The sequence below is a fragment of the Mesoplodon mirus genome (genome assembly GCF_964341445.2).
Source record: "Mesoplodon mirus genome assembly, chromosome: 8".
Taxonomy (NCBI): Eukaryota; Metazoa; Chordata; class Mammalia; order Artiodactyla; family Ziphiidae; genus Mesoplodon; species Mesoplodon mirus.
Window position 1 is genome coordinate 89,148,020 of NC_138984.1, and position 27,176 is coordinate 89,175,195.

Genomic DNA, 27,176 nt, shown 5'->3' on the forward strand with positions numbered 1-27,176 from the left:
GTATAAATGTAGAATAAATCACCCATACCTTATTACATGCATACATGTATGTATATGTATCTATATGCTTAATAAACACATACAATCAAATATATACTTTTCCTCATATACATACATCTAGCATTATTTATTTACATATATGGCTTGCATCTTTATTTTAACATTATCACGTACACATTTTCCCATGCTATTTTCTTCTCTACACTTATCTTTATTTTCTATATTTTCACCAACTACAACATTTACAATCAGAAAAATAATTTAACTCATTCAAACTTGAATACCTCCTTCCTCTTGCTTTTATTTTTTTACTAAAAGCATCCATTTACCTGTCTCTCTTACACATTCCAATCTACAAAATGTTTTCTGATAATCCATACTTACTCTCTTCCGTAATACTTTGGTCTATTTTCTACCTATTGGGAAAGAGAAAAAAGGATATTTGTGAAAATGGAAATGTTCAGAACATAACTCAACATTCTGAATATGTGACAAACTAAAGCATATATTAAGAAAAAGAATTAGAATAAGATTAGAAAAATCAGAGTCTGGGGTTCCAGTCCTATCAGCAGATTGACTGTGCCATTTGGACTGGTCACTTCATCTCTCAGACCTTTTTCTTATCTATAAAACACTGTGTGTGTAAAAAGAGTCAGACTAAATTATCTTTCATTTCTAGGATTTTATGAATCTGAAAAAATACTTACATCACTTTATCCAAAAGGTAAAATGAAACATCCAAAAACTTAATGCCACGATTGTGTCAGAACAGATTGTGGCTTTCTCTCCCATCCTCTCCCTTCCTGTTACACCATATTCTCCATTCTGTTAACATCTCCATATAATCTTGCCCTTCTGTTCTCCCACCAGCTATTCCCTCACCACAGTTTATCTCCCCTAGCTTTTCATGGCTGGTGTGCTCACTATACCTAAAGAAAGGTCCAGGAGAATAGATTCTAAGGAACTTTTACTAGGGGTAGACTTAAAATATTTGCCCTGTTCATTCAAGAAACATTTATTTAGTGGCAAATAAGTGATAAGCATTGTCCTACCTGTAACATGACAAAAATAGTGATTACTCTTTTGAGACTTTCTAATGATGACAGACAGACAATAAATAAGTTTAAAGAAATAAAACAAACAAGAAAATAGGAAGTAGTGATAAGGGCTGTAATGAAAATAAGAATGAGTAACAGAAAAGTGAGGACTAACGAGGTATTTAAGTTGGATAGTCAGGAAAGACCTCTCTGAGATGACATGTAAACTGGGTCCTGACAGGAATGGAATAAGTTTTCCCGAGGAGGTACCTGGGTGACACCATGGACTACATTTATTGAGTTTGTGCTTTGTGCTATAATTACATTTGGAGATCATTTAATCCTCACAATGAGATGAATTATCCTACTGCATCCTCATTAAGACAGTATTATCATTCTCATTTTATTGATGGAAGAAAACTGAGAATCAGAGAGGTTAGAGAACTTGTTCAAGGTTTCTTCGTAGAGCCTAAGGTAAAACTGGGATTCTTACTCAGGAATAGCAAGAAGGGCCCAAACTCTATGTCTATTTGACACTGACTCATCTGAATTAGTTAAATATGGCAGTTCCCAAAGCTAAACTCAAAGTCTATCCTTTCAGTGACTGTCTTCCCTTCACCTCTACACAGAGCCTGACTACCAAGTCTAGGTTACCTATCCACAGGTCATCAAGGTCTGGTACTGTTTCAGCAAACTTGAGATATTTATTCGTCTTGGATAAATAAATTTTGTATTTCAATGAAATGCATGATATATAGCATACACTGCTGGCTTATGTAGCCCAGATCATTGTCTTTGAGCTATTTGGAACTCTATAAGATGTAGGTAACTGATACACACACACACACACACACACACACACACACTTTTCCTGTGTGGTAGTGATTTTATTGACTTCTTCCCTACCCCTTCTCAGGGGAAAAACAGGTTTTGTTTTTAACTACAATTCATCTCAACATTCCTTGAATTCCTATAAATATATGCTATTTTGACTTTTCCCTTTGAACTGATTATTAACATCTGCCTGGTTTCCTCATATCACATGAGAAAATACATTTTTATGGCAGGGGGCGGCTGTGTCGAGTCTTCGTTGCAGCTCACGGGCTTCTCTCTTCTTGTGGTGAGAAAATACATTTTTAACACATGTTCATCTTCATTTCTGTAGGAGAGACACGATTTTACCTCTTCCTGAACATTATATTTAAATAATACTTTACCCTTTAGGAATCTTCTGTTGTCTGCTGACATTCTAGTCAGGTTATTTATATTCTCAAAGTAAATTCCACCTGATTTGGTCTTGTTGCATAATTTCTCTGCTCATAAAACTCAGTGTACTAAAAATATACCAGTTGGTCCCTATAGCTACAGAGGATGGCTATTCTATTTTTAGGTCCAGAGCTTATTAGAGTAGGGTCATGCATCTACTTTTGTTTGAAAGCAAACTTTTGCTTTTGAGAAAAAAATTCAATGTTTAGGTCTTAAATAATTAATTTACAGTTCTACTGTATTATATGGTGAAATGTTATCCGGAAGAACAATTTTGCAGTGTCTATTCAAACTAAAAATGTGCAAACCCTCAGTATTTACTGTAGAGGAACACTCGCACATGTACACATGAAAACATATATAAGAATGTTCACTGAAGCACTGTTCACAGTCATTTTAAAAATGGAAGTAAATATATACCAATAGGGGAATAACTAAACTGCTTTATAGCATAACATGCATGGTTTTAAGGAATGATGTAGAACTACAGGAACTAACATGAAGAGGTCACCAAGACAAACTATTGAATAGTATAGTTATAAGCTATAAAATAAGTAATACAGTATGATACCACTTAGGAAAAGCACATGCACATGCAATAATATATATTTATAGCATAGAGAGATATCCGGAAAAATATATACCAAATTCAAATGGTACCTATAGGAAGCTGGGAGGTAACTGAACTGAGGGGCCCAAGGGAAAAGCAAAAAAGGGACTTTAGTAGTGTCTGTAAAAAAATTTTTTTAATAAAGAACGTCACCTTTAAAAAAACAGAAATCAAGATTAACTTCCATACAACCTAACAGTGGAGTCTCAGACACATTAGAATGGGGGCCCCCAACATTTTGAAAAGAGGAGATCATGGCCTTTCCATCAAATCACGAGATCTTTGCAGGTGGTTGAAGGTAAAATACTTTATCAGGCCTATGAGACTGAGGTAAAAAGAGGAAAGTTCTTGAATACACTCTACTCATTGATGAAAATCCTGGACAAGCAGTGAAAGCTGAGGGGCTGGTGGTGGCCCCAAGTGGTGTGGCAGCCCAATGGTGCTGAAACTGAGCAGGGTCCTCCCAGGTACAAAAGCCTCTCGATAACCCCTATTTCTTGTTTGTAGAAAAAGGCTTCAGTCTCCCAGGCCCTTTCCTGAGTTCCAAGGAACAGACTCAAGCAGTTACTAATTAGGGATGTGAAGAAATGCAGAGGAAAAGCAGTCAACAAACATAGTTCAGCAATAGAGTCCTAGTTCCTCCTCAAAGGGTATACACAACAATCTGACATATATTTTTGAGTTGTTCTGCAGGAAATAAGACCCATACACAGATGGAGGATGGCGACTATGTGCTGACCACAAGCACATAAACCCTAGACTGACTGGAACCAGAGGGGTGATGATTAAAATTCTTGAAACACCACCCCATAACCTCACCACCAACCAATGAGAAGAAAGCCATGCACCGTGCAGCACTCACCCAAAATGCTGCCTTTAAAAGCCCTTCCCTGAAAGCCATCAGCGAGTTCGGTACTTTTGACCATGAGGTGCCCGTTCTATTTGCTTAGCCATGCAATAAATGTACTTCTCTTCACCACAACCCAGTGTCAATAAGTTGCCTTTGCTATGCGGGTGAGTGGACCCAAGTTTGGTTCAGTAATAGTGTTACAACCCCAAACAAATACTGATTATTTATTTGATAGTCCTGCATTAGTCCACAATATGTTTCCATTGATTACCTAAGTAATCATCTTGATGACATAATTGATTTTGGCCTTATATTGCTGAATAATTATTTTCCTTTACCCAAAAGAATCTTGAATTAAAAGAAATTAAGTAAACACTGTTGATTAATACAGTACTGTTACAATAGCAGTAAGTCCAAAATAAAATTCACACACCAATTATACCTTTTCTGCATTTTTATAACAGAAATGTCAAATAAAACTCAAATTTAAAATAATTTTTTTCTCATATCTAGATAGTGAAGGGGATCAGAATATGCCACCCCAAGATATGCCACTTTAGCATAAGGATTATTTTGAGCTGAAGGCAATTAAGAAAGAGCAAACACAGGAGGAGCTATCTGCCCTCCCCATTTCAGCCTAAAAGTAGGGCACAGATTTAATTTCCCCTTGTAAATGTGTCCTCCTCTCCCAAAACAGAAGGAGGAGAACAGAAGGACTTCAGAGACACCCAAGATGACTTGAATCTGCATAATAACCCTTACTAAACAACCCTTATTTACTATACATTTCCTAATCACCTTCCCACAATTTACCACCTCCCTCAGAAGCCCAGACTCCCTTTTCCTTTGTCTCTTAACACCCTTTATTAAAATGGCATAAAAGCCCCTGGGTGTAACTGCCTCTTTGGGGCTTTTATTTGCCTGCTGTGAGCCCCTCCTTACCCATATGCATATGAAATAAATCTTTTCTCCTGTTAATGTCTCTTTTGTAAGTTTAATTTGTAGGCCCCAGACACTGAACTTAAGAGGGTAGAGAAGTTTCTCCTCCCCAACTACAGCATTTAGATGTCTTAGATATCATTATTTAAGTACTGACTTGGAACAGTCTTTTCAAACTCACAGACAGTGCAGCATTACACTAATAATCAAAATAAAGTATTAGTCAGTAATATGACCACCTTACAACCAATTTGAAATTGATTCAATTGAAATCATACAAATAATGTTTATGAATGATCCCAAACTAGTTTACTTGCAAATAGATCAAACTGGGAATTTAAATGTTATATGCAATAATAAAAATATGCTATGTGTATATAAACATTAATACGCTTATTTCTAAGTTTTTAAAGTGCATAATAACAGTCAATGAACTTTTTTCAGACTAAAACTGGTTGAAGTCAATATGACTAAGTAAGACATGATTTTACATTAGTACTTGTGCTGAATTATATGCTTTGGTTTCCCTAATTTTCTATATTTAGTAGGTAACATTTCTTTTATGATAGCATATCATGGGTAGAAAAAAGGGGAAATGAGGAGAACAAAAAACTCCTAAATAAAAATAAAGGTGACAAGCCTCTTAGATAGCCTAATCCACCAGAGGGGCAGACAGCAGAAGCAAAGAACTACAATCCTGCAGCCTGTGGAACAAAAACCACATTCACAGAAAAGACAGACAAGATGAAAAGGCAGAGGACTATGTACCAGATGAAGGAACAAAATAAAACCCCAGAAAAACAACTAAATGAAGTGGAGAAAGGCAACCTTCCAGAAAAAGATTTCAGAATACTGATAGTGAAGATGATCCAGGACCTCGGAAAAAGAATGGAGGCACAGATCAAGGAGATGCAAGAAATGTTTAACAAAGACCTAGAAGAACAAACAAACAGAGATGAGCAATACAATAACTGATATGAAAAATACACTAGAAGGAATCAATAGCAGAATAACTGAGGCAGAAGAACTGATAAGTGACCTCGAAGACAGAATGGTGGAATTCACTTCTGAGGAACAGAATAAATAAAAAAGAATGAAAAGAAATGAAGACAGCCTAAGAGACTCTGGGACAACATAAATGCAACAACATTCGCATTATACGGGTCCCAGAAGAAGAGAGAGAGAAAGGACCCGAGAAAATATTTGAAGAGATTATAGGTGAAAACTTCCCTAACATGGGAAAGGAAATAGCCACCCAAGCCCAGGAAGCACAGAGAGTCCCATACAGGATAAACCCAAGGAGAAACACGCTGAGACACACAGTAATCAAACTGACAAAAATTAAAGACAAAGAAAAATTATTGAAAGCAGCAAGGGAAAAATGAAAAATAACATACAAGGGAACTCCCATAAGGTTAACAGCTGATTTCTCAGCAGAAACTCTACAAGCCAGAAGGGACTGCCATGATATACTTAAAGTGTTGAAAGGGAAGAAACTACAACCAAGATTACTCTACCTGGCAAGGATCTCATTTAGATTTGATGGAGAAATCAAAAGCTTTACAGACAAGCAAAACCTAAGAGAATTCAGCACCACCAAACCAGCTCTACAACAAATGCTAAAGGAACTTCTCTAACTGGGAAACACAAGAGAAGAAAAGGACCTAAAAAAACAAACCCCAAACAATTAAGAAAATGGTCAAAGGAACATACATATCGATAATTACCTTAAACGTGAATGGATTAAATGCTCCAACCAAAAGACACAGACTGGCTGAATGGATACAAAAACAAGACCCATATATATGCTGTCTACAAGAGACCCACTTCAGACCTAGGGACACATACAGACAGAAAGTCCAGGGATGGAAAAAGATATTCCATGCAAATGGAAATCAAAAGAAAGCTGGAGTAGCAATACTCATATCAGATAAAATAGACTTTAAAATAAAGACTGTAAGGGCTTCCCTGGTGGCGCAGTGGTTGAGAGTCCACCTGCCGATGCAGGGGACATGGGTTCGTGCCCTGGTCCGGGAAGATCCCACATGCCACAGAGCGGCTGGGCCCATGAGCCATGGCCGCTGAACCTGTGCCACCAGAGCTTGTGCTCCGCAACGGGAGAGGCCGCAACGGGAGAGGCCCACGTACCGCAAAAAAAATAAAATAAAAATAAAGACTGTTACAAGAGACAAGGAAGGACACTGCGTAATGATCATGGGATCAATCCAAGAAGAAGATATAACAATTATAAATATATATGCACCCAACATAGGAGCACCTCAATACATAAGGCAACTGCTAACGGCTATAAAAGAGGAAATCAACAGCAACAATAATAGTGGGGGACTTTAACACCTCACTTACACCAATGGACAGATCACCCAAAATGCAAATAAATAAGGAAACAGAAGTTTTAAACAACACAGTAGACCAGATAGATTTAATTGATATTTATAGGACATTCCATCCAAAAACAGCAGATTACACTTTCTTCTCAAGTGCACATGGAACATTCTCCAGGATATGTCACATCTTGGGTCACAAATCAAGCCTCAGTAAATTTAAGAAAATTGAAATCACATCAAGCATCTTTTCTGACCACAACGCTATGAGATTAGAAATGAATTAAAGGGAAAAAAACGTAAAAAACACAAACACATGGAGGCTAAACAATACGTTACTAAATAATCAAGAGATCACTGAAGAAATCAAAGAGGAAATCAAAAAATACCTAGAGACAAATGACAATGAAAACACGACGATCCTAAACCTATGGGATGCAGCAAAAGCAATTCTAAGAGGGAAATTTATAGCTATACAAGCCTACCTCAAGAAAGAAGAAAAATCTCAAATAAACAATCTAACCTTACACCTAAAGGAACTAGAGAAAGAAAAACAAACAAAACCCAAAGTTAGCAGAAGGAAAGAAATCATAAAGATCAGAGCAGAAATAAATGAAATAGAAACAAAGAAAACAATAGCAAAGATCAATAAAACTAAAAGCCAGTTCTTTGAGAAGATAAACAAAATTGATAAAACATTTGCCAGACTCATCAAGAAAAAGAGGAAGAGGACTCAAATCAATAAAATTAGAAATGAAAAAGGAGAAGTTACAACAGACACCACAGAAATACAAAGCATCCTAAGAGACTACTACAAGCAACTCTATGCCAATAAAATGGACAACCTGGAAGAAATGGACAAATTCTCAGAAAGGCATAGGCTTCCAAGACTGAACCAGGAAGAAATAGAAAATATGAACAGACCAATCATGAGTAATGAAATTGAAACTGTGATTAAAAATCTTCCAACAAACAAAAGTCCAGGACCAGATGGCTTCACGGGTCAATTCTATCAAACATTTAGAGAAGAGCTAACACCCATCCTTCTCAAACTCTTCCAAAAAATTACAGAGGAAGGAACACTCCCAATCTCATTCTATGAGGCCACCATCACCATGATACCAAAACCAGACAAAGATACTACAAAAAAAAGAAAATTACAGACCAATATCGCTGATGAATATAGATACAAAAATCCTCAACAAAATACTAGCAAACAGAATCCAACAACACATTAAAAGGATCATACACCATGATCAAGTGGGATTTATCCCAGGGATGCAAGGATTCTTCAATATACGCAAAGTCAATCAATGTGATACACCATATTAACAAATTGAAGAATAAAAACCATATGATCATCTCAATAGATGCAGAAAAAGCTTTTGACAAAATTCAACACCCATTTATGATAAAAACTCTCCAGAAAGTGGGCATAGAGGGAACCTACCTCAACATCATAAAGGCCATATACGACAAACCCAGAGCAAACATCATTCTCAATGGAGAAAAACTGATAGCATTTCCTCTAAGGTCAGGAACAAGACAAGGATGTCCACTCTCACCATTATTATTCAACATAGTTTTGGAAGTCATAGCCACGGCAGTCAGAGAAGAAAAAGGAATAAAAATTGGAAAAGAAAAACTGTCACTGTTTGCAGATGACATGATACTATACCTAGAGAATCTTAAAGATGCCACCAGAAAACTCCTAGAGCTAATCAATGAATTTGGTAAAGTTGCAGAATACAAAATTAATGCACAGAAATCTCTGGCATTCCTATACACTAATGATGAAAAATCTGAAAGAGAAATTAAGGAAACACTCCCATTTACCATTGCAACAAAAAGAATAAAATACCTAGGAATAAACCTTCCTAGGAAGACAAAAGACCTGTATGCAGAAAACTATAAGACACAGAAAACTATAAGACATTTCTTTCTTTAAGATGAAAGAAATTAAAGATGATACCAACAGATGGAGAGATATACCATGTTCTTGGATTGGAAGAATCAATATTGTGAAAATGACTATACTATGCAAAACAATCTACAGATTCAATGCAATCCCTATCAAACTACCAATGGCATGTTTTACGGAACTAGAACAAAAAATCTTAAAATTTGTATGGAGACACTAAAGACCCCGAATAGCCAAAGCAGTGTTGAAGGAAAAAAGATGGAGCTGGAGGAATCAGACTCCCTGACTTCAGACTATACTACAAAGCTACAGTAATCAAGACAATATGGTATTGGCATAAAAACAGAAACATACATCAATGGAACAAGATAGAAAGCTCAGCGATAAACCCACGTACCTATGGTCAAGTAATCTATGACAAAGTAGGCAAGGATATACAATGGAGAAAAGACAGTCTCTTCAATAAGTGGTGCTTGGAAAACTGGACAGCTACATGTAAAAGAATGAAATTAGAACACTCCCTAACACCATACACAAAAATAAACTCCAAATGGATCAAGACCTAAATGTTAGACCAGACACTATAAAACTCTTAGAGGAAAACATAGGAAGAATACTCTTTGACATAAATCACAGCAAGATCTGTTTTGATCCAACTCCTAGAGTAATGGAAATAAAAACAAAAATAAACAAATGGGACGTAATGAAACTTCAAAGCTTTTGCACAGCAAAGGAAACCATAAACAAGACGAAAAGACAACCCTCAGAATGGGAGAAAATATTTGCAAACGAATCAATGGACAGAAGATTAATCTCCAAAATATATAAACAGCTTATGCAGCTCAATATTAAAAAAACAAACAACCCAATCCAAAAATGGGCAGAAGACCTAAATAGACATTTCTCCAAAGAAAACATACAGATGGCCAAGAAGCATATGAAAAGCTGCTCAACATCACTAATTATCAGAGAAATACAAATCAAAACTACAATGAGGTTTCACCTCACACCAGCTAGAATGGGCATCATCAGAAAGTCTACAAACAACAAATGCTAGAGAGGGTGTGGAGAAAAGGGAACCCTCTTGCACTGTTGGTGGGAATGTAAATTGGTACAGCCACTATGGAGAACAGTATGGAGGTTCCTTAAAAATCTAAAAATAGAATTACCATATGATCCAGCAATCCCACTACTGGGCATATACCCAGAGAAAACCGTAATTCAAAAAGACACATGCACCCCAATGGTCACTGCAGCAGTATTTACAACAGCCAGGTCATGGAAGCAACCTAAGTGCCCATCAACAGACGAATGGAGAACGAAGATTTGGCACATATATACAATGGAATGTTACTCAGCCATAAAAAGGAACAAAATTGGGTCATTTGTTGAGACATGGATAGATCTAGAGACTGTCATACAGAGTGAAGTAAGTCAGAAAGAGAAAACAAATATCGTATATTAACGCATATATGTGGAACCTAGAAAAATGGTACAGATGAACCGGTTGGCAGGGCAGAAACTGAGACACATATGTAGAGAACAAACGTATGGACACCAAAGGGGGAAAGCGGTGGGGGGGTGGGGGTGGGATGAATTGGGAGATTGGGATTAACATGTATACACTGATGTGTATAAAACTGATGACTAATAAGGACCTGCTGTATAAAAAAAAAGTGTCTTCTTGATAAAATGTTTAAAATTAAAAAAAATAAATTAAAAATAAAATTAGTAACATGAAACACTTTATAATTATTGAGGAGAGACTCCCTACAAAAGCCTTTAGATTCAGAAAAATCTTTAAGAGCATCTTGAAGTGAACAGAGAACTTTCAATACAGAAACAAGGCAGAGATTATTTTAATGATGTAGTTTCATGATAGATTATCTTTCTGTAATACTAATCACAGAATTGCTTTAAAGCACTGCAACAGTTATGGATCTCCCCAAATGCTTGGCAGGATGCCTTTGTGCACTCATTTACTAAAGGTGGCTTTTGCAGCTTAAAGCATCCTTCAGAAATATTAATTTCTAGTTATTTTAGATAACTCTCTTAGAAGATTCTGCTCTCTTTCACCAGTATTATCAAATAAAATAAAAGGTAAAGTTAAGTTTCTCTAAGAGGCCAGGAACAGAACAGAATTAAATGAACTGGCACTAGAAGAGGGGAAAGGAAACAGGAAAGGACCCAGTTTCAGACAAGTGATTATGATTCAGGTCTTTGCCAACTCTCTCACTAACGTATTTGGTTGTGATTGGTATGTCTATTCTGGAAAACAATGCTTATGAGTAACTCATTTTGTAGCTTGAGAAGAGAAATTTAGGTGCAGCGTCAAGTTTCTGAAGGTTGAAGTTTAAGTTTCCTAAGGTTGTTATGTGGGGAAGGATTTGACTGATTCTGCAAAAGTCCAAGGACAAAACTAGAATTGAAACTAGAAGGTTCAGAGAGAGAGCATTTAATACAGCTGAAGAACAAACCTTTCAGCTAGAGCTCTTGGAAGACAGAATGGCTGCAAACGAAGTCATTAATTCCCCTGGAAGGCACAAGGCTATCTCAGAGATATGGTATAGAGGTTGGACTGGATGGTCTCTTAAAACATCCTATGACTCCACTGAAATAGGACCTTTGACAAACTATTGGTATTCAAGCTTCTAAACTTGTCCTATACAAATCATAGCCCTCAATACATGATAGTTGACCATTTTGATAGTTCTCTGAAACAGAGAAAACGGTGGATCATCATAGTGAACTAAGACATGATTAAGAAATGTAATGGAAAAACACAAGTCCATTTCTACTAATCATCTCTCTTTATGCCCATGAATAAAGAGCTGATCTTAGTTCAAAGATGAATATTTGAGAGGATGAGTAAAGTGAAGTCATCAGAACCTGTACGGGTGGAAAATGACAAGCATTTCTAGCAGACAAGGATGAATGAGGAAGAAAAACTTCAATTTGCTGATAAGCAGGTAAAGTAGTAGCACAAGTAACTACCTAAAGCAAAATCAGTAATGTAGAAGCTTAGTTGAACAATATCTCCTCAGAAACTCCTTGGAACTTTATTTTTAACTCTCTCAGGAATAACTCAGAAGTCAAATTTATGTGTCAAAACATCTTCAAGATGTTATTTTTTGCAATATCATAACTAAAGACTTGCAGTGCTAAACATATACCAGTCTCAGCAGCAGTGGGCAACACAGTAGAATCTTCAAAGATGAGTAAAGGGCCAAATGGAGTCTGGTCTCTGTGCTGCCTCAGTACCTAGCTTCAGTACCTAGCTGGTGATGACTCACCTGTGGGAGGGCTGAGTCTACTCCAGGTCTCCCTCCAGGAGATTACTCCATACCAGGGCATGCATGAAGTATCCTCTTTTTTCAAAGATTTTAAAGAAAAGTGTGCTGACTTAACATCTCTGTAGGTCAGAATCATTTGTGGGCTTCCTATACATACAGATTTCTGAGCTCCATTACCAAAGATCATACTTCAAAAGGTCTGAGAAGGGGCCTGAACACATGTATTTTTTTAAAGGATCTAGAGGTGATTCTGATGCCCTTCCAGGATTGAGAAGGAGTGGTTAAGGAGGTAGGTGCAGGGGGGGAAAAAAAAAAAAAAAAAGGTAATCTTGGGACTTCCCTGGTGGTGCAGTGGTTAAGAATCTGCCTGCCAATGCAGGGGACATGGGTTCGAGCCCTGGTCCAGGATGATCCCACATGCCTCGGAGCAACTAAGCCCATGCGCCACAACTACTGAGCCTGTGCTCTAGAGCCCAGGAGCCACAACTACTGAGCCCTCGTGCTGCAACTACTGAAGCCTGAGTGCCTAGAGCCCATGCTTTGCAACAAGAGAAGCCACCACAATGAGAAGCCCACACACCACAATGAAGAGTAGCCTCTCGCTCACCGCAACCAGAGAAAGCCTGCACATAGCAACGAAGACCCAGTGCAGCCAAAAATAAATAAATAAAAGGTAATCTCATGAAATCCCTGCCTAATTTTGTAAATTCATTCCTTTGTGACTAACTATGTGCTTTCAGAGTTATTCAATGTTTTTTTAAACCAGATGTCACAATAACAAAATCCATTTCAATATTTTTTTAAACAATGAAGACGCAATTCTTTTCAACAGTATATCACAAGAAAGTTACCACGACTTTATATTACCTAAAATATAGTCCACATACAAATTTCTCCAACTGTACCCAGAATGTGTAGCTTTAAAAAAAAAAATATATATATATATATATATATGTATAAAACCAGGACTCTATCGAGGTGCATGCATTGCATTTGGTTGGCATGCCTCTTTAGTCTCCTTTACTTTAGAATGGTCCCACAACTGTTATTTCTTTTATGAAAATGAAATTATTTAAAAGCCCAGAACAGTTGTGTCTTATAGAATGTACACATTCTGGATTGGTCTGACTTATACTTCATAAACAGATTTAAGTTAAACATTTTAGGCAGAAATACTACATAAATGATGTTGTGTATGTTTCATTGCATCATTTAGGAGACACGAGTCAGTCTGTCCCATTGCAGGTAATGGTAGATTTGATCAGCTGACTGAAGGTGTGACTGTTAGACCCCTCCACTATGAAGATGTATTTTTCTCTTTGCAATTCATAAATAATCAAGACCATGTGATTATTCTGTTTACCTACAACCTTTTATTCAATGTTTTAATGTCTAGTGACGATCCTTGCCCGACTCAATTTTATCAGTGCAAATCATTATCATTCTTTCTACATTTTTAGGCACTAGTGCTGGAAAGAACAATTTTCTCCCCTTTCTTTTACCTCTTTGTATTGGGATAGGGTTTTTTGTAAGTATCATTATAGACTTACACATTCTTTTTTCATTCAATGTGTTGTAATTCATTACTATCATTATTCTTTTTGATGTCAAATTGTCCCAAATTTTGTTTTTGGGAACTCTTCAAGTGGGCTCCTATGTGTTTTTGACACATCCTCATCCATTTTTGAGCCCTTCTTGCTTTCTGACATAAGATGTTCCTGGACCTCTCTGCCCCATATTCTACAATCAGGAATTTCTCTAAGGAGCACTGGCTCCTTTTAGTAGGAAACAGTATTTGGAAACTAAAATTTGGGCACTGGGTTTATTCGTTCTTACTGGGGCATCACTGCTTCTAAGCCCTTTCCATAAACTGAGATGGAAAATACATTTTTAAAAATCTATGATGTCATAGGTATTTATTAATACCTCCAATTCAAATTCAATACCACAGTGTGCCTCTCAATTTCCCCCATTCCATCTTAATATCTCCTAAAAACCTTTGTTCCCTAAAATCCAATATAATTACTTATTTGCTCTATCCTATAATATAACAAAATAACTGCAGAATTTCTAAACAAGTACCACTAACAATAACAAATCTAATAACTATAGTTAAAAGATCTTTTTGTAGGTTATGGACCTTAGAATATTTCCTTCTATGTTTGTATAGCCAAAATAATATGTTTTAAAACTACTTAATTTTGGGTGATTATGTTATGAATTTGTTAGGTTCATTTGTTTCTATTTGTATTCAATTTTAGGGTTTTTTAAATCATTTTTATTTAATTTCGTTATTTGAATATGTGAAACACTTGCATAGTTCAAAAGTCAAAACTATATAAAAACACACCCTCAGAGGAATCTCACTTCCATCCTTATCCCCTCTACATTGCTCCTCACCCACTCCTTATGGAAAACTATTTCACTCGTATCTGGGTTAACTCTCCTGTGTTTCTCTTTTGCAAAAATGAACTTTATTTTTCTCTTATTTTCCCTTCTTTATTACTAAAAAGGGACCATAGTTACTATATATACATTTTGCATATGGAAATCATTCCATATCAGCTCGTATAAATCTTCCTTATTCTTTTTAGTATTATAATTTATTCAATCAGTCGCCTATGAGCATTTAGATTTTTTCCAATATTCTGCTATTACAAATAATCCTACAATGAAAAACTCTGAGCACATGCTATTCCATATTTGTATAGGCAATTCATCAGAGTAAACCTCTAGAATTTGGACTGGTAGGTCAAAGGGTAAATGCACGTTAGATATTACAAAACTCTCATGAAGTTGTAGCATTTCACATTCCCATCAGCAATATATGCATACCTATTTTCTCACAGGTTTACCAGCTAAGGAGTATATTCTATGTTTTTGAACTTCTGCCAATCTGAAAAGTGAAAATTTTCACTGTGTATTTTAATTTGCATTTCTATTATTAATGAAGTTGAACATCTTTTCATATACTGTCATGTCATGTATGTCATATCTCTTTCGGTGAACTGTCCATGATTTTGCTTTTGACTTTTGCTTTATAAAATCATGATTTAAATAGTTTTTTAATGGAAAAATTACTTCAATAATGCTACAATGATGCCTTCAAACTGTTTTAAAAAGTAAAGAATAAAACTAAAAAGTGGAAGAATGTATAAATTCACTGAAAAGAATACTAACATCACTTAAAACTATACTGTCTTATTCTATCCTGTGTTCCAAACAGTCCATTAACAAGTGGTAGTTATTTCAAGTGAGAAGAATGTTAAGAAAAATGCATTCAAGTTACAATTTTATGATGCTAAGTAGCATCAAAAGTTAATCCCACAAATAACCATGTCACTGAGGAAGGTCAAAGTTTGGGAAACATAAATGATTGAGAGACATTTCGTTGTAATGGTTTCATTACACCCACCTCATTAGTACAGGTAATTCTCCGAGGATGAGGGGCTTCTTGTTGCAGTTGATATACTGGGAAGTTAGAAAATAAAACATGTCAGTTTCCCTTATGTAGAACATCTGAATATATTAGGAATCAAAACCTGCCTGCTTTTTTTATGTTCATAAGAAAACTGTGGTACGGTCCTATTTGTTATTAAATTAAATTTTGCTATGAAGCAAAGAAAGTAAACCAAACTAAATTTAGTGAAAGCCCAGGAGCAAACACAAATAAGAAAATCATAATCCACAGAAGTGTTATAAAAAATCAGTATTGGATATTTGGCTCTCTTCTCCATAATCTGGTCATTTATTTTCCCCAATTTTTGTGGATATATTACATAAAGCATGCCTCTGCTATAAACAAATACTAGTTGTATATTTTAAAAGTACATTATTAAGTATCAAACTTGAAACTAAAATTAGGATTTATAGGCTAGATGTAACACATACACTGTTTTTCTCCCCTATTTATATTGTGATCATCTATCTTCAAAGATAATCTCCCCTAGAAACAAAATTTCTGAGCCAAAGTTACCACCACTTATTCAACTAGAGTAAATGCAGCAAAAGAGAGAATTCAGACACTTAAATAGCTTGCCAGAGGATAATTTTTAGGGTATCTGAAAATGGACTGGTGAAAATTATACCAATACCATGTCCTTCTAAGACTCACTTCAGGCTTCTTGACTTAAAATAAAGAAAAAATGAATAGAACATGTAGTTATCAGAGAAAGTGTGTTTATGTAGGTCTAAGTTTATCTCTTGGAGATAATCTGTTTTCTATTTCTATACATGTAATCACATATAACTGAATTTAATACTACATTTAAATACATAGACATTTGGTCAATATAACATCAAACTACCCAGCATCTGGGGTTGTCAGACAATGTATGGCTCACATTTCAACTGTCATTATATAGACTCCACCTCTGATCATATTCATTCATATATAGTATAGGGACATATATAAACATATACAATTAGACTATGTATATGTATATATGTGTGTATACATACACTAAATATACTGAGAACAGACACACATCACTGTTCCTTATTGCTATGTAAAGGCAACAAGAGTATTGCAGTTGCAAATCTGAACTCCTGAACCAGACCACCTGGGGTCTGAACACTGGGGCTCTGCCTCTAACAATGCATACTGAGCCTCGGCTTTCATTATTTGAAAATGGGGATAATAATAGTTTCTACTTCATAGATTACTGAAAGGATTAAATACTATATGTGAAAGACTTAAAATAGTCCCTGGCACATGGTAAACACTCAATAAAGATTAGCTATTATTATATGTAGGTGACTGATACTAATACATAAAATTCTTTACAATAATATTTGGGTACCAGGATGCATCTACAGTTCATCACCAAAACATAACAACATGGTAATGCTATAATTTAAAAGGCGCTAAGAAGATACAGCTTTACTGTTTAAGAATCAAAAAATAAACAAAACACTTCTCATTTAATAATGTTTGAAATCTACTGAGAGAAATGTATTCCTTTGCCTTATCCTCCTGGTTGCAAAAATCCCTAAGAGACGTAACATAGTTTTTCAAAAATACTACTGTGAATATATTTTTATGGATTAAAGAGATGATATGAAGGGAATAATTTTGAGATGGGGAAGGGAAGAAAGAAAGCACTGAAACTAAATTTGTCTGGCCCTGATAGTGAGAGCACATGTGTACCACTCAGAGATATTTGTAAATCTCCATCCTCCCAAGAGAACCAAATCATGATATGCAAAAAGGTCCATGCTTCAGGTCCATTCCTCCCAGTTGGTAACTATAACTCTAAGATGTGAAAATTCAGTTCACATTTCTGTTTTGACCAGCAATTCTCAAAAGATCAATTGTTTCCCTTTGTCAAGCAAATGCTTTGGAAAGTAGGGTCACCTATAGAAACTGAATTATGAAAACTGAATGGTGGTCAAGAAGGACATTAAAAGTTACTACAGAAAGTAAAATGTTGATTTTGATTCAAAGCACAAATACTGTAGTATCTGGTTATCACCAAAAATGCATTTACCTATTCAGCAAGCAAATATTAAGATAAGCCAGTATGAAAAAAAGAGTGAAATATCATCATGTGAGAATTTCACCCTTTGTTTTAATCAGAGTTTCAAAGAGTATAGTTCTATTTCATGGAGAGGAGTAATTTTTAGACAAATGCCTCCTTATTGGCTACCAATGGTTAGTCTATCTTTAAGACTCATTTTTAATAAAAATATATATAAAGGGAGGGCCTTTGGATATTGTATAACTGAATATAACATATGAACTCAGGGAATACCCATCAAAAGGATCATTAAAAAATCATACATTGTAATAAAGAGTAATTAATTCAGGCCCTTCTCAATTTAGAGTTTTTTGGTCATTTAAACCAGAACTCAGCTGAAAATTTAAATTGCACAATCATTAAATGATTCACCAAAAATTAATAGCTAACTTCAAGATGAGAAGACATATGATTAAAGTACTCAACATTTTTCAATCACCTTAGAAGTGTCAATGTTTATGCACTTATTAATGAAATTCTCAGTATCTAGAGACAATACATTGTTAATCAAGTTCAGAGATCACAAGTTGGTATCTTGAGGTCAAAACTGGCTCACGTGTGTCGTTTGGTTAGCTGTTTTCCAAATTTAAATTTGTTTTTAACATTTAAAAATTAACAGATTTAACAACAACAACAAAAGCAAAAGAGAATGCCAGCTTCTCTTGAAAACTTAGAAGATGTGACAACACTGGACTCAGAGTGCTAGATACCCACAGTAAAGGGGAGCTAATTATGAGCTACTCCCTACATACAGGGCATCCTCTCTCTGCTTTCTCACAGTCCCCACCTGCCTCACTTGCCTCATTTATTACATGTTTGGCCCCTGGTTTAATTCAAGCAATACATATTGAAAAGCAACAAAACTGTACTTGTCTTAAAAGAGTTCTCAACTTAGAATCTTGCTAATTCTATTTAATTATTGGTTTGAACTTGTAAGGTTTTAGAATTATGTTTTCACAAGCTCAACTAAACCAAAATCAGAAAGCACAAGAGAGGTATGGGTAAAATAAGTTTCTTATAGAATCACAGTGAAAATAAGTTTCTCATAGAATCACACTGTGAAAAGCTGTTCAGACCCCAACAAGCTGAAGATAGAAAAAAAAAATCCTTAACATGCTGCAACTTTTGACATGAAAATGTAACTGTCCCCTTCAGTTTTACAGATGTAGTACAGAATAGAAGTGAACAATCAGAACATTCTGAATAGCTTTCATTCTGCTTGTATCTCCTTATGTGGACTGACATACCTGATTTTTTTAAAATCTCAATCCATTTAGATTTTATCACCATTTTGAGGAGTATTTTAATTACAAAAATTTAAGTCACAATACAGAGAAGATGACGAACGCATTATGGTTTGTCAGTCCCAAAGATGATCAAACAGAATTTGTTAACTATCAACTCTGATCAAGGCATATATATAGGAATTAAACAAAATGTCATGGCTCAATTATTGAGGGTACTGGGCAGGGCCTACTACTCCAGTAACTTAAAATTTCAGTCATTATTGATGAAATACGGGTGTCACAGGCTTGTCAGTTTAAAAAGTTTTTCCTACTAAAATGCACAGACTCTGGGACAGATGAACTTCATTAATAAAGATGAATTTTATTAATAAATACCTTACTGGAGATTATTTACAGCTAGCTAGACATAAAACTATAAAACTGACTGAGTGGTAAAGGCAAAACAAACAAACAAAAAGAAAAAAGAATTCAACCTACATCCCAATTTTTTCTAGGATCAGAATTTTGACAAACACATTTAACAATCTAAACGATCATCACAACAATTACTTCAATGTGACAATGTAACTTTTACATGTTTTCTCATTAGTTAAAATTTGCACATATACAAATTCTTAGAAGACAACATCATGATTTCATAAGGAAATTTCACATGACCAGTTTTAAATATGGACCTTTCTGCTTGGCTTTAGCACAGTTTAATCATAAAATTTCCTTGAACTGGAAGTTTTTGCATTTGATGGTCAGAAAATAAAGTCTATTCTAATAATTTCCTCCCTGTTTCTACTGTTAAAATGATGGGGGGTGGCAGTGCTCTTCAGGCACTTAAGTCACTAAAAGAAACTATAATACTCAGTATTATCACCAAAAAAAAAAAGAAATATGCCATTTTTAAGACAAATGGTAGCTACTATAAGACACAGGAAGATACAGAAAATACAAATGGCATATACCACATTTAGTAATCAATATTCTTCGGGGGAAAAATCACCACCATGATTCAATAACAGTCTGAGGTTTTATAAATGCTCTTACATTAAAATGTGCAAGGCACAAATCAGAGCAAAGAGAATAAAGATAAACTGAAAACCAGAAAATGCAGAGAAGAATTTTAAACAGGCTTGCCGCCAATGAGATTATGAGACAAAATCTCTGAGAGGTAAAGAACATCAGTCATTTTTATACATTCTTTGAACTATACTCCCCAGAATCAAAACAGAAGCAGCAGGGGTAGGGGAAAACGCATCTATGGCAATATTTTTAGAGACTGTTCATATTTTGCTTACTATAATTAGCCCCCAGTGGCAACCTATTACAATAAACTATCCGTTGCTCTGGGAACATAAAACCAAGTAAGAATCTGAATTGCTGCTCTTTCAGTCAGCAAATTTCAGCAACTTACAAATATCAAAATTCAGAATAACTCAACATTTACGAAGATGCTAATAATCTGTATTTAAAGTATAGGTTTTTTAGGTTGCTTATTTGACTCTATAGACAACAAACAAAAGTTTACAGTACTGGTTTCTGCAACAGTGCATTCATGGATTTTTAAAAAACAACTCTGATTATATTAACCCTATTTCCATTTTTAAAAATTCTGAAACAGCTTTTACTTGATGCAATAATATTCTCTAGGCAACAAGGAAGTGGAAATAAAGGACTAAGAACCTAGACTCTTCAGAAAAAATCTGTATTCTAATGCCAAGTTTAAAGAACAATATAGATTCAATGTCTCTCTTATATTTCGGAAGGCAATTCCTAAAAAAGAAGACCACTTTTTACTCATTCTTTCTAGCAAGATAGCCTCCTGACTTATCATTATTTATTTATTCCTTTTTTAATATAAAAAACAGGATCTAAGAATATTAGATTCCTTGAATTCTTAGCTTCTCCTTGCATTAGTTTTATCAGCCACTATCAACAAGTGGTCTCAAGTTCCACAATACGGAATTCCATGCGAGTTCAGAGGGATCAGATGCATTCCTGACATGCAAACCATGACAGACTTTGTGGAAATGCTCCTATTTCCCCAGTTTCTTTTTCTGTGCTATTCACAAATTCTGTTGTGAATTAATTTTTCAATAATAGACACAAAATGGAATGACTCTTCATATCTAATGTTCCTGATATTTTTATATTACTTATAAAACACTATAACCCACCCAATTTATTTGTATACTTACAATAAGATTTCCAAACAGGAGGTCTATATTCATCTGTATCTGAAAGAATAAACATCAAATTAACATTACTGAATACTTATATTTTAAATGAGATATTTTAATCATTAATTCATTTAATACATACTTGTTGAGGTCTATTTGTTCTAGGCATTATGCTAGGCACTAAAGGGCATTCAAAGGTTTTTTAACCTTGGTCCTCCCTTCCTTGGAGTACAATTTCACAAAGATGTTCGAAGAAAGTTACTGTATTTATTCAACTGCTTATCACATAAAAACATCATGCTTAATTTTTACTGCTTTTACAGTCACTGAGGTAATATCAATAATGTCTTTGGGCTGAATTCTATGATCATTCCACTGAAAGATCCCTGAAATCATTGGAACTTTTCTATATTTCCCTCCATCACATTTGGGGGAGTCCAGTGAAACTGGTTTTACCAACATCAAGAGAGAACAGCAAGGTACAGACCTTAGTCCTCATACATCCTGGACAATCAAAACCAGGAAATGAGCAACACTTCAATGTAGGACAGTGTATCTAGGGAGCCACAAAGAACATGAGGTGAACATGTGCTCTCCAGGTCCATTTCCCCTCACTCTGCTTGAATGTGAATTAGGAGACAGTGTGAAGAGACAGTGGAGAGAGATGGAAATACAAGCACACGAGGGAGACGAGGGAATTGGAGAAAGGAGAGGGGACAGCGTGGTCTGGGGCTTCTCATCTTGTGAAGCACAGCTGAGGAATAATCTTGCCAGCACAAAGCCCTGCCTGCAAGGCCATGTAGCCAAACCAGCAGACACAGCATTTTGGTGTGAGGAGGTGTGGCCAGACACATCACCTGGCTCTGCTGGGATCCAACAGAAACCCACTGAGGAATCTGATCCTAAAAATCGTGGTCTCCAAGGAGGCAAGAAAACTCCTGGGAAGTTTATTGAGAAGGGTGATTTCTTGTATAGGTAGCTCACATTAAAATGGTCACAGACTCGAAACATTCGGCCCCCAACTCCCAACCTTTAAAATGCAATCTCACACTTCATTTATGATGTGTTATCATAAACCACACAAATACTTTGAGTCAGGGGGCTACAGTAAGACTACTGATGATGGGCAAAAGAACATAAAAGGGAAATTCTAAGTCATGTAGAAATTGCTTGGCACCCAGGAGAAGTTTTCATATATGTTTTCTCAAAGAATGAATAAAAGATTACATGAATACATGAATGAAGTAATGCAGCAAATACAGCTGACTCTCATTATTCACAGTAGTTATATTCTACAACGTCACCATAAACACTGAATTAACCAATACGGAACCACTGCACCTGGGGAAACACAAATTAGGTTCCTGTGAGCCTCTGGTCACAACATTTTCATCAACCAATCAATACATAACTTTGTTTTCTGTGTATTTTTGTTTAAACACACCTTATTTAGTATATATTTTTGATTCATAAACATTGAACTCACAGCCAACTGTACTACAACTCATGCCTCAGTGAAACTTATCTGACACATGTACTTTCTCTGTAAGATAACATCACTGTCTTCTTGCACTTAGAAGCACCAGACAGGATTTTGACACTATGCTTAGGGGCCATTTTAAAAAGTAAAATCACCAATAAAAAGCCACAAAAATGCAAAAAATGTGGCAATAAATAGGCTATGAAAAGAACACTTTTTAACAGTATAAGAGCTAAAACAAAGAAGGCAGAGTTGCCTTTCTCAACCTCAGCCGGGAATATTCAGCTCATGCAACTCAATTTGCCACTCTATAAATGTTGGCAAATGACTATGAAAGTGTCACAGGTATTTATTTTAAAAGGGTTACAAATAAATGCTAGCAAGTAAGCAAATCTGCAAGCACAAACAGAATCAAGAATAATGAGGACTGTCTGTATATGAATGAGCAATTATTCAGGAAAACTACCAACTCAGGTAAACTCACATAGGAATGATATTACATTAGGATGAAATACGACCTCAGCACAGTGACATATAGATATATACAGATTTACTTTGCTAGGGGGTGGGGGTGGGGTGTGTGTATGTTTGGAGGGTTAATTATACTGACATTTATCTTAATAAGCAAATTGAATTATATATTTTTAATATGAGGAAAAATTTGCTTCTAAGCATTCAAGTCATTTAATGATTTCATTGATGCCATATGGATGCTGTTACATTGCCATTCAATCCTAGGACAGTTCCAGGTCTAACAGGAGAGTGGACGTTCACTCTCCTGGCACTCACCCATATTTAAGTGTGTGTCTCAGCCTCCTTGCCAGCGTCCAAACAGCATAAGCTGCAGTGACCAGGCACCTCCCGACCCACCACGCGGAAGACGGCACCGGCCAGGAAGAGGAAGGGCACTCAACAAGGCTGAGACCCAGTGCAGTAAAGAATTTAACCTTGTGCCCCAGAAGAGGTCTGACTTTTGCCTTCAGCTCCTAGGAGGTAATTTTATTTGTCTGGGAGCCTTGGGCTGGCCAGAGAGTACCAATGTGACTTAGGGTGGGGTTTTGGGTCACACAGTGTCAGTCAAGCTGGAGAATGAGATCAACCATGTGGGCCATCAATCATAAAGCCCTCATTAAAAACTCTGAACTCAGGATTGGGAGAGCTTCCTTGGCTGGAAATACTCCATGTGGATCATCACGCATCAATGCTGGAAGAGTATGCATCTTGACTCCACAGAGGATAAGAGAAGCTCTGCATTTTGTACTTCTCCCGGACCCTGTCTTATGTGCTTTTCCCTTTGGCTGATTTTTTTTTTTTTTTTTTAAACCCACATTTGTTTATTTATTTATTTTTTTGGCTGTGTTGGGTCTTCGTTTCTGCGCGAGGGCTTTCTCTAGTTGTGGCAAGCGGGGGCCACTCTTCATCGCAGTGTGCGGGCCTCTCACTATCGCAACCTCTCTTGTTGCAGAGCAAAGGCTCCAGACGTGCAGGCTCAGTAGTTGTGGCTCACGGGCCTAGTTGCTCTGCAGCATGTGGGATCTTCCCAGACCAGGGCTCAAACCCGTGTCCCCTGCATTAGCAGGCAGATTCTCAACCACTGCGCCACCAGGGAAGCCCTCCCTTTGGCTGATTTTAATCTGTATCCTTTCCCTGTAATAAATCATGACTCTCAGTACAACAGTGTTTAGTGAGTTCTGTGAGTCCTTCTAGAGAATCATCGAACCCAAGCGTGATTTGAGGGAACCCCTTCCAACTTGCAATTGGTGTCAGAAGTGAAACAAGTGTTTAGGACTGTGCCTTCTCACTTTGCAGTTGGCCCTAGCTCCTTGCAAACTCTGCGCAAAGCCTGTACCTGTGAGCAGGAGGCCCTGGAGATTGCTTTCACTTTGGAGATGGTAAGAGAGTAAGAGGCTAATAATCAAAGTTCTTTCTCTGGGGGATTGTTCATCTAGTCCTAGATAGGGCCTTCTTAGGGGAACATCAACCTTTGCTTGCTGTGTGACTTTAGGAAATTTACTACCTCTCTTTTCTTTATCTATAAAATAGAGTAACAATATCATCTAAAATGGGAATAGTAACAACACAGGTTTGTTGTGAGGATTATATTAGGTATCATACATTAAGCACCTTGCACTCAGGAGACCTTTAGTAAATGAGTACCCTCTCCTGCCTTCACCAAAAGCAAATTTAAAGACACAATGAGGGACTTCCCTGGTGGCGCAGTGGTTAAAAATCTGCCTGCCAATGCAGAGGACATGGGTTCCAGCCCTAGTCTGGGAAGATCCCACATGCCGTGGAACAATTAAGCCTGTGCACCACAACTACTGAGCCCACGTGTCACAACTACTGAAGCCCATGTGCCTAGAGCCCGTGCTTCACAACAAGAGAAGCCACCACAATGAGAAGCCTGTGCACCGCAATGAAGAGTAGCCCCCACTCACCACAACTAGAGAAAGCCCACACGCAGCAACGAAGACCCAACACAGCCATAAATGAATGAATGAATGAATGAATGAATGACATTATTTGAGATGCTACAGATCACAATTCTGTGGCCAAATAAAATGAGTATCTGGCAAATAACCAAGAAATATTGGGATTTAAGTTTGTGTTTCCTTTAATATTAAAACAATTCTAATTATTAGTGACATTTAACAACATAGTTTGCATTTTAAAAGTCTTTTCCTAGCAATCTATTTTTTTTCTGGTGGAAGTGTAAACTGGTGCAACCTCTCTAGAGGACAACTGGCAATACATACCATAAGCCTTAAAAGTGTGTAACAGGCATCTGTTAAGGAAGAGATTAAATGAGATGCTCCTTGAAAGGGAACGTTTAAAAATTATGACAGGGCTTCCCTGGTGGCGCAGTGGTTGAGAGTCTGCCTGCCGATGCAGGGGACACGGGTTCGTGCCCTGGTCCGGGAGGATCCCACGTGCTGCGGAGCGGCTGGGCCCGTGAGCCATGGCCGCTGAGCCTGTGCGTCCGGGGCCTGTGCTCCGCAGCGGGAGAGACCACAGCAGTGAGAGGCCCGCGTACCGCAAAAAAAAAAAAAAAAAATTATGACAGACTCTCTTATGTTTAGGGGTGGAGACCCTAGGTCACCTTGGTATGGGCCATTTTGTTGAACAAGTTAGGCAAAGGGTAGGCACCACCGTCCTCAGGACTCAGGGAAAAGGGGCTCACTGGGAGGGGGAAGTTGCATGGCTTAGAAAAACATACCTTACACTCTTTTCTTTTTTTTTTTTTTTACAGTATGAAAGAAAGTCTGACAGATATTTTAAATATTTTTAATCTTTAAAACAGTGTCTCTCAAACTTCTTGGTTTCAAAAACATGGATTCTAAAGGGCTTTTTTTTTTTTTTTTTTGTACGCGGGCCTCTCACTGTTGTGTCCTCTCCTGTTGCGGAGCACAGGCTCCGGAAGCGCAGGCTCAGCGGCCATGGCTCACGGGCCCAGCCACTCCGTGGCATGTGGGATCCTCCCGGACCGGGGCACAAACCTGCATCCCCTGCATCGGCAGGCAGACTCCCAACCACTGTGCCACCAGGGAAGCCCTAAAGAGCTTTTAATATCTACTGATATTAACCATATTAGAAGTTAAAACAGAAATTTTAATAGTATATATTTGTTAATTTATTAAAAATAATAAACCGATTATATCTTAACATTTTTTTTTTTTCTGCGGTACGCGGGCCTCTCACCGTTGTGGCCTCTCCCACTGCAGAGCACAGGCTCCAGACGCGCAGGCTCAGCGGCCATGGCTCACAGGCCCAGCCGCTCCATGGCATGTGGGATCTTCCCGGACCAGGGCACGAACCCATGTCCCATGCATCGGCAGGCAGACTCTCAACTCCTGCGCCATCAGGGAAGCCCTATCTTAACATTTTTATGAAAAAAAACTTTAGTTTTCAAGACAAAATATTTGTTTTAAATTTTGCACATCTCTTTAATGTCCAGTATAAGTGAAGACAGCTGGATTCTCCTATCTGCTTCTGCATTCAATCTGTTGTGATATCACATGCCATATACAGTCTGGAAGATCCAACTAGCCATTTGTGAGAAAATGAGAGTGAAAAAGGCAAATACTGTCTTATTACTATTACTTAAAATAGTTTTGACTTTGTGGAAACTCTGAAAAAACTTGGAGACTTCCAGGAGTCCCTAGAACATGCTGTGAGAACAACTGTTTCAAACCATGATTTCCTTGGCACATTTAGGGTATGGGGCAAGGTGGGATAAGATACATTTCATCTAATAGAAGAAATACAGAAGTTAACTAAGACAGGAAAAGAGAGGAAATCATGAATTCCTTTAGCAGAACGAAGTCCTTTCAGCTCGTTCAAAGGAAGTTAGCAAGAGCCTTCAGCTAGAGGTCTCAAGGACTCCCATCACTTCTTTTTGATTCTGTCAGAAAATCCACCCAAGCCAAGCATATCAACATGACAGACTTCCATCTCTAGAGCATGACTGCGAATGACAGCCTGACAACCTATAACTCAGTGACAG

At 36.9% G+C, this 27,176-nt stretch overlaps 1 protein-coding gene across 3 annotated transcripts in view; it reads right to left on the reverse strand.

Annotated features, from left to right (window-relative positions):
* The window catches only part of CHN1 (chimerin 1), a 194,962-nt gene that overhangs the window by 126,904 nt on the left and 40,882 nt on the right, over nucleotides 1-27,176 (reverse strand). For 2 of the 3 annotated variants that reach the window (XM_082630061.1, XM_082630059.1), the window contains 3 exons: nucleotides 21,211-21,249; nucleotides 15,674-15,729; nucleotides 385-416 (listed from right to left, as the gene is read on the reverse strand). In XM_082630061.1, the coding sequence (XP_082486187.1) occupies nucleotides 385-416; nucleotides 15,674-15,729; nucleotides 21,211-21,249 (127 nt within the window). The remainder of the gene's footprint in view (nucleotides 1-384; nucleotides 417-15,673; nucleotides 15,730-21,210; nucleotides 21,250-27,176) is intronic. The other variant, XM_082630060.1, reaches the window with a different exon arrangement.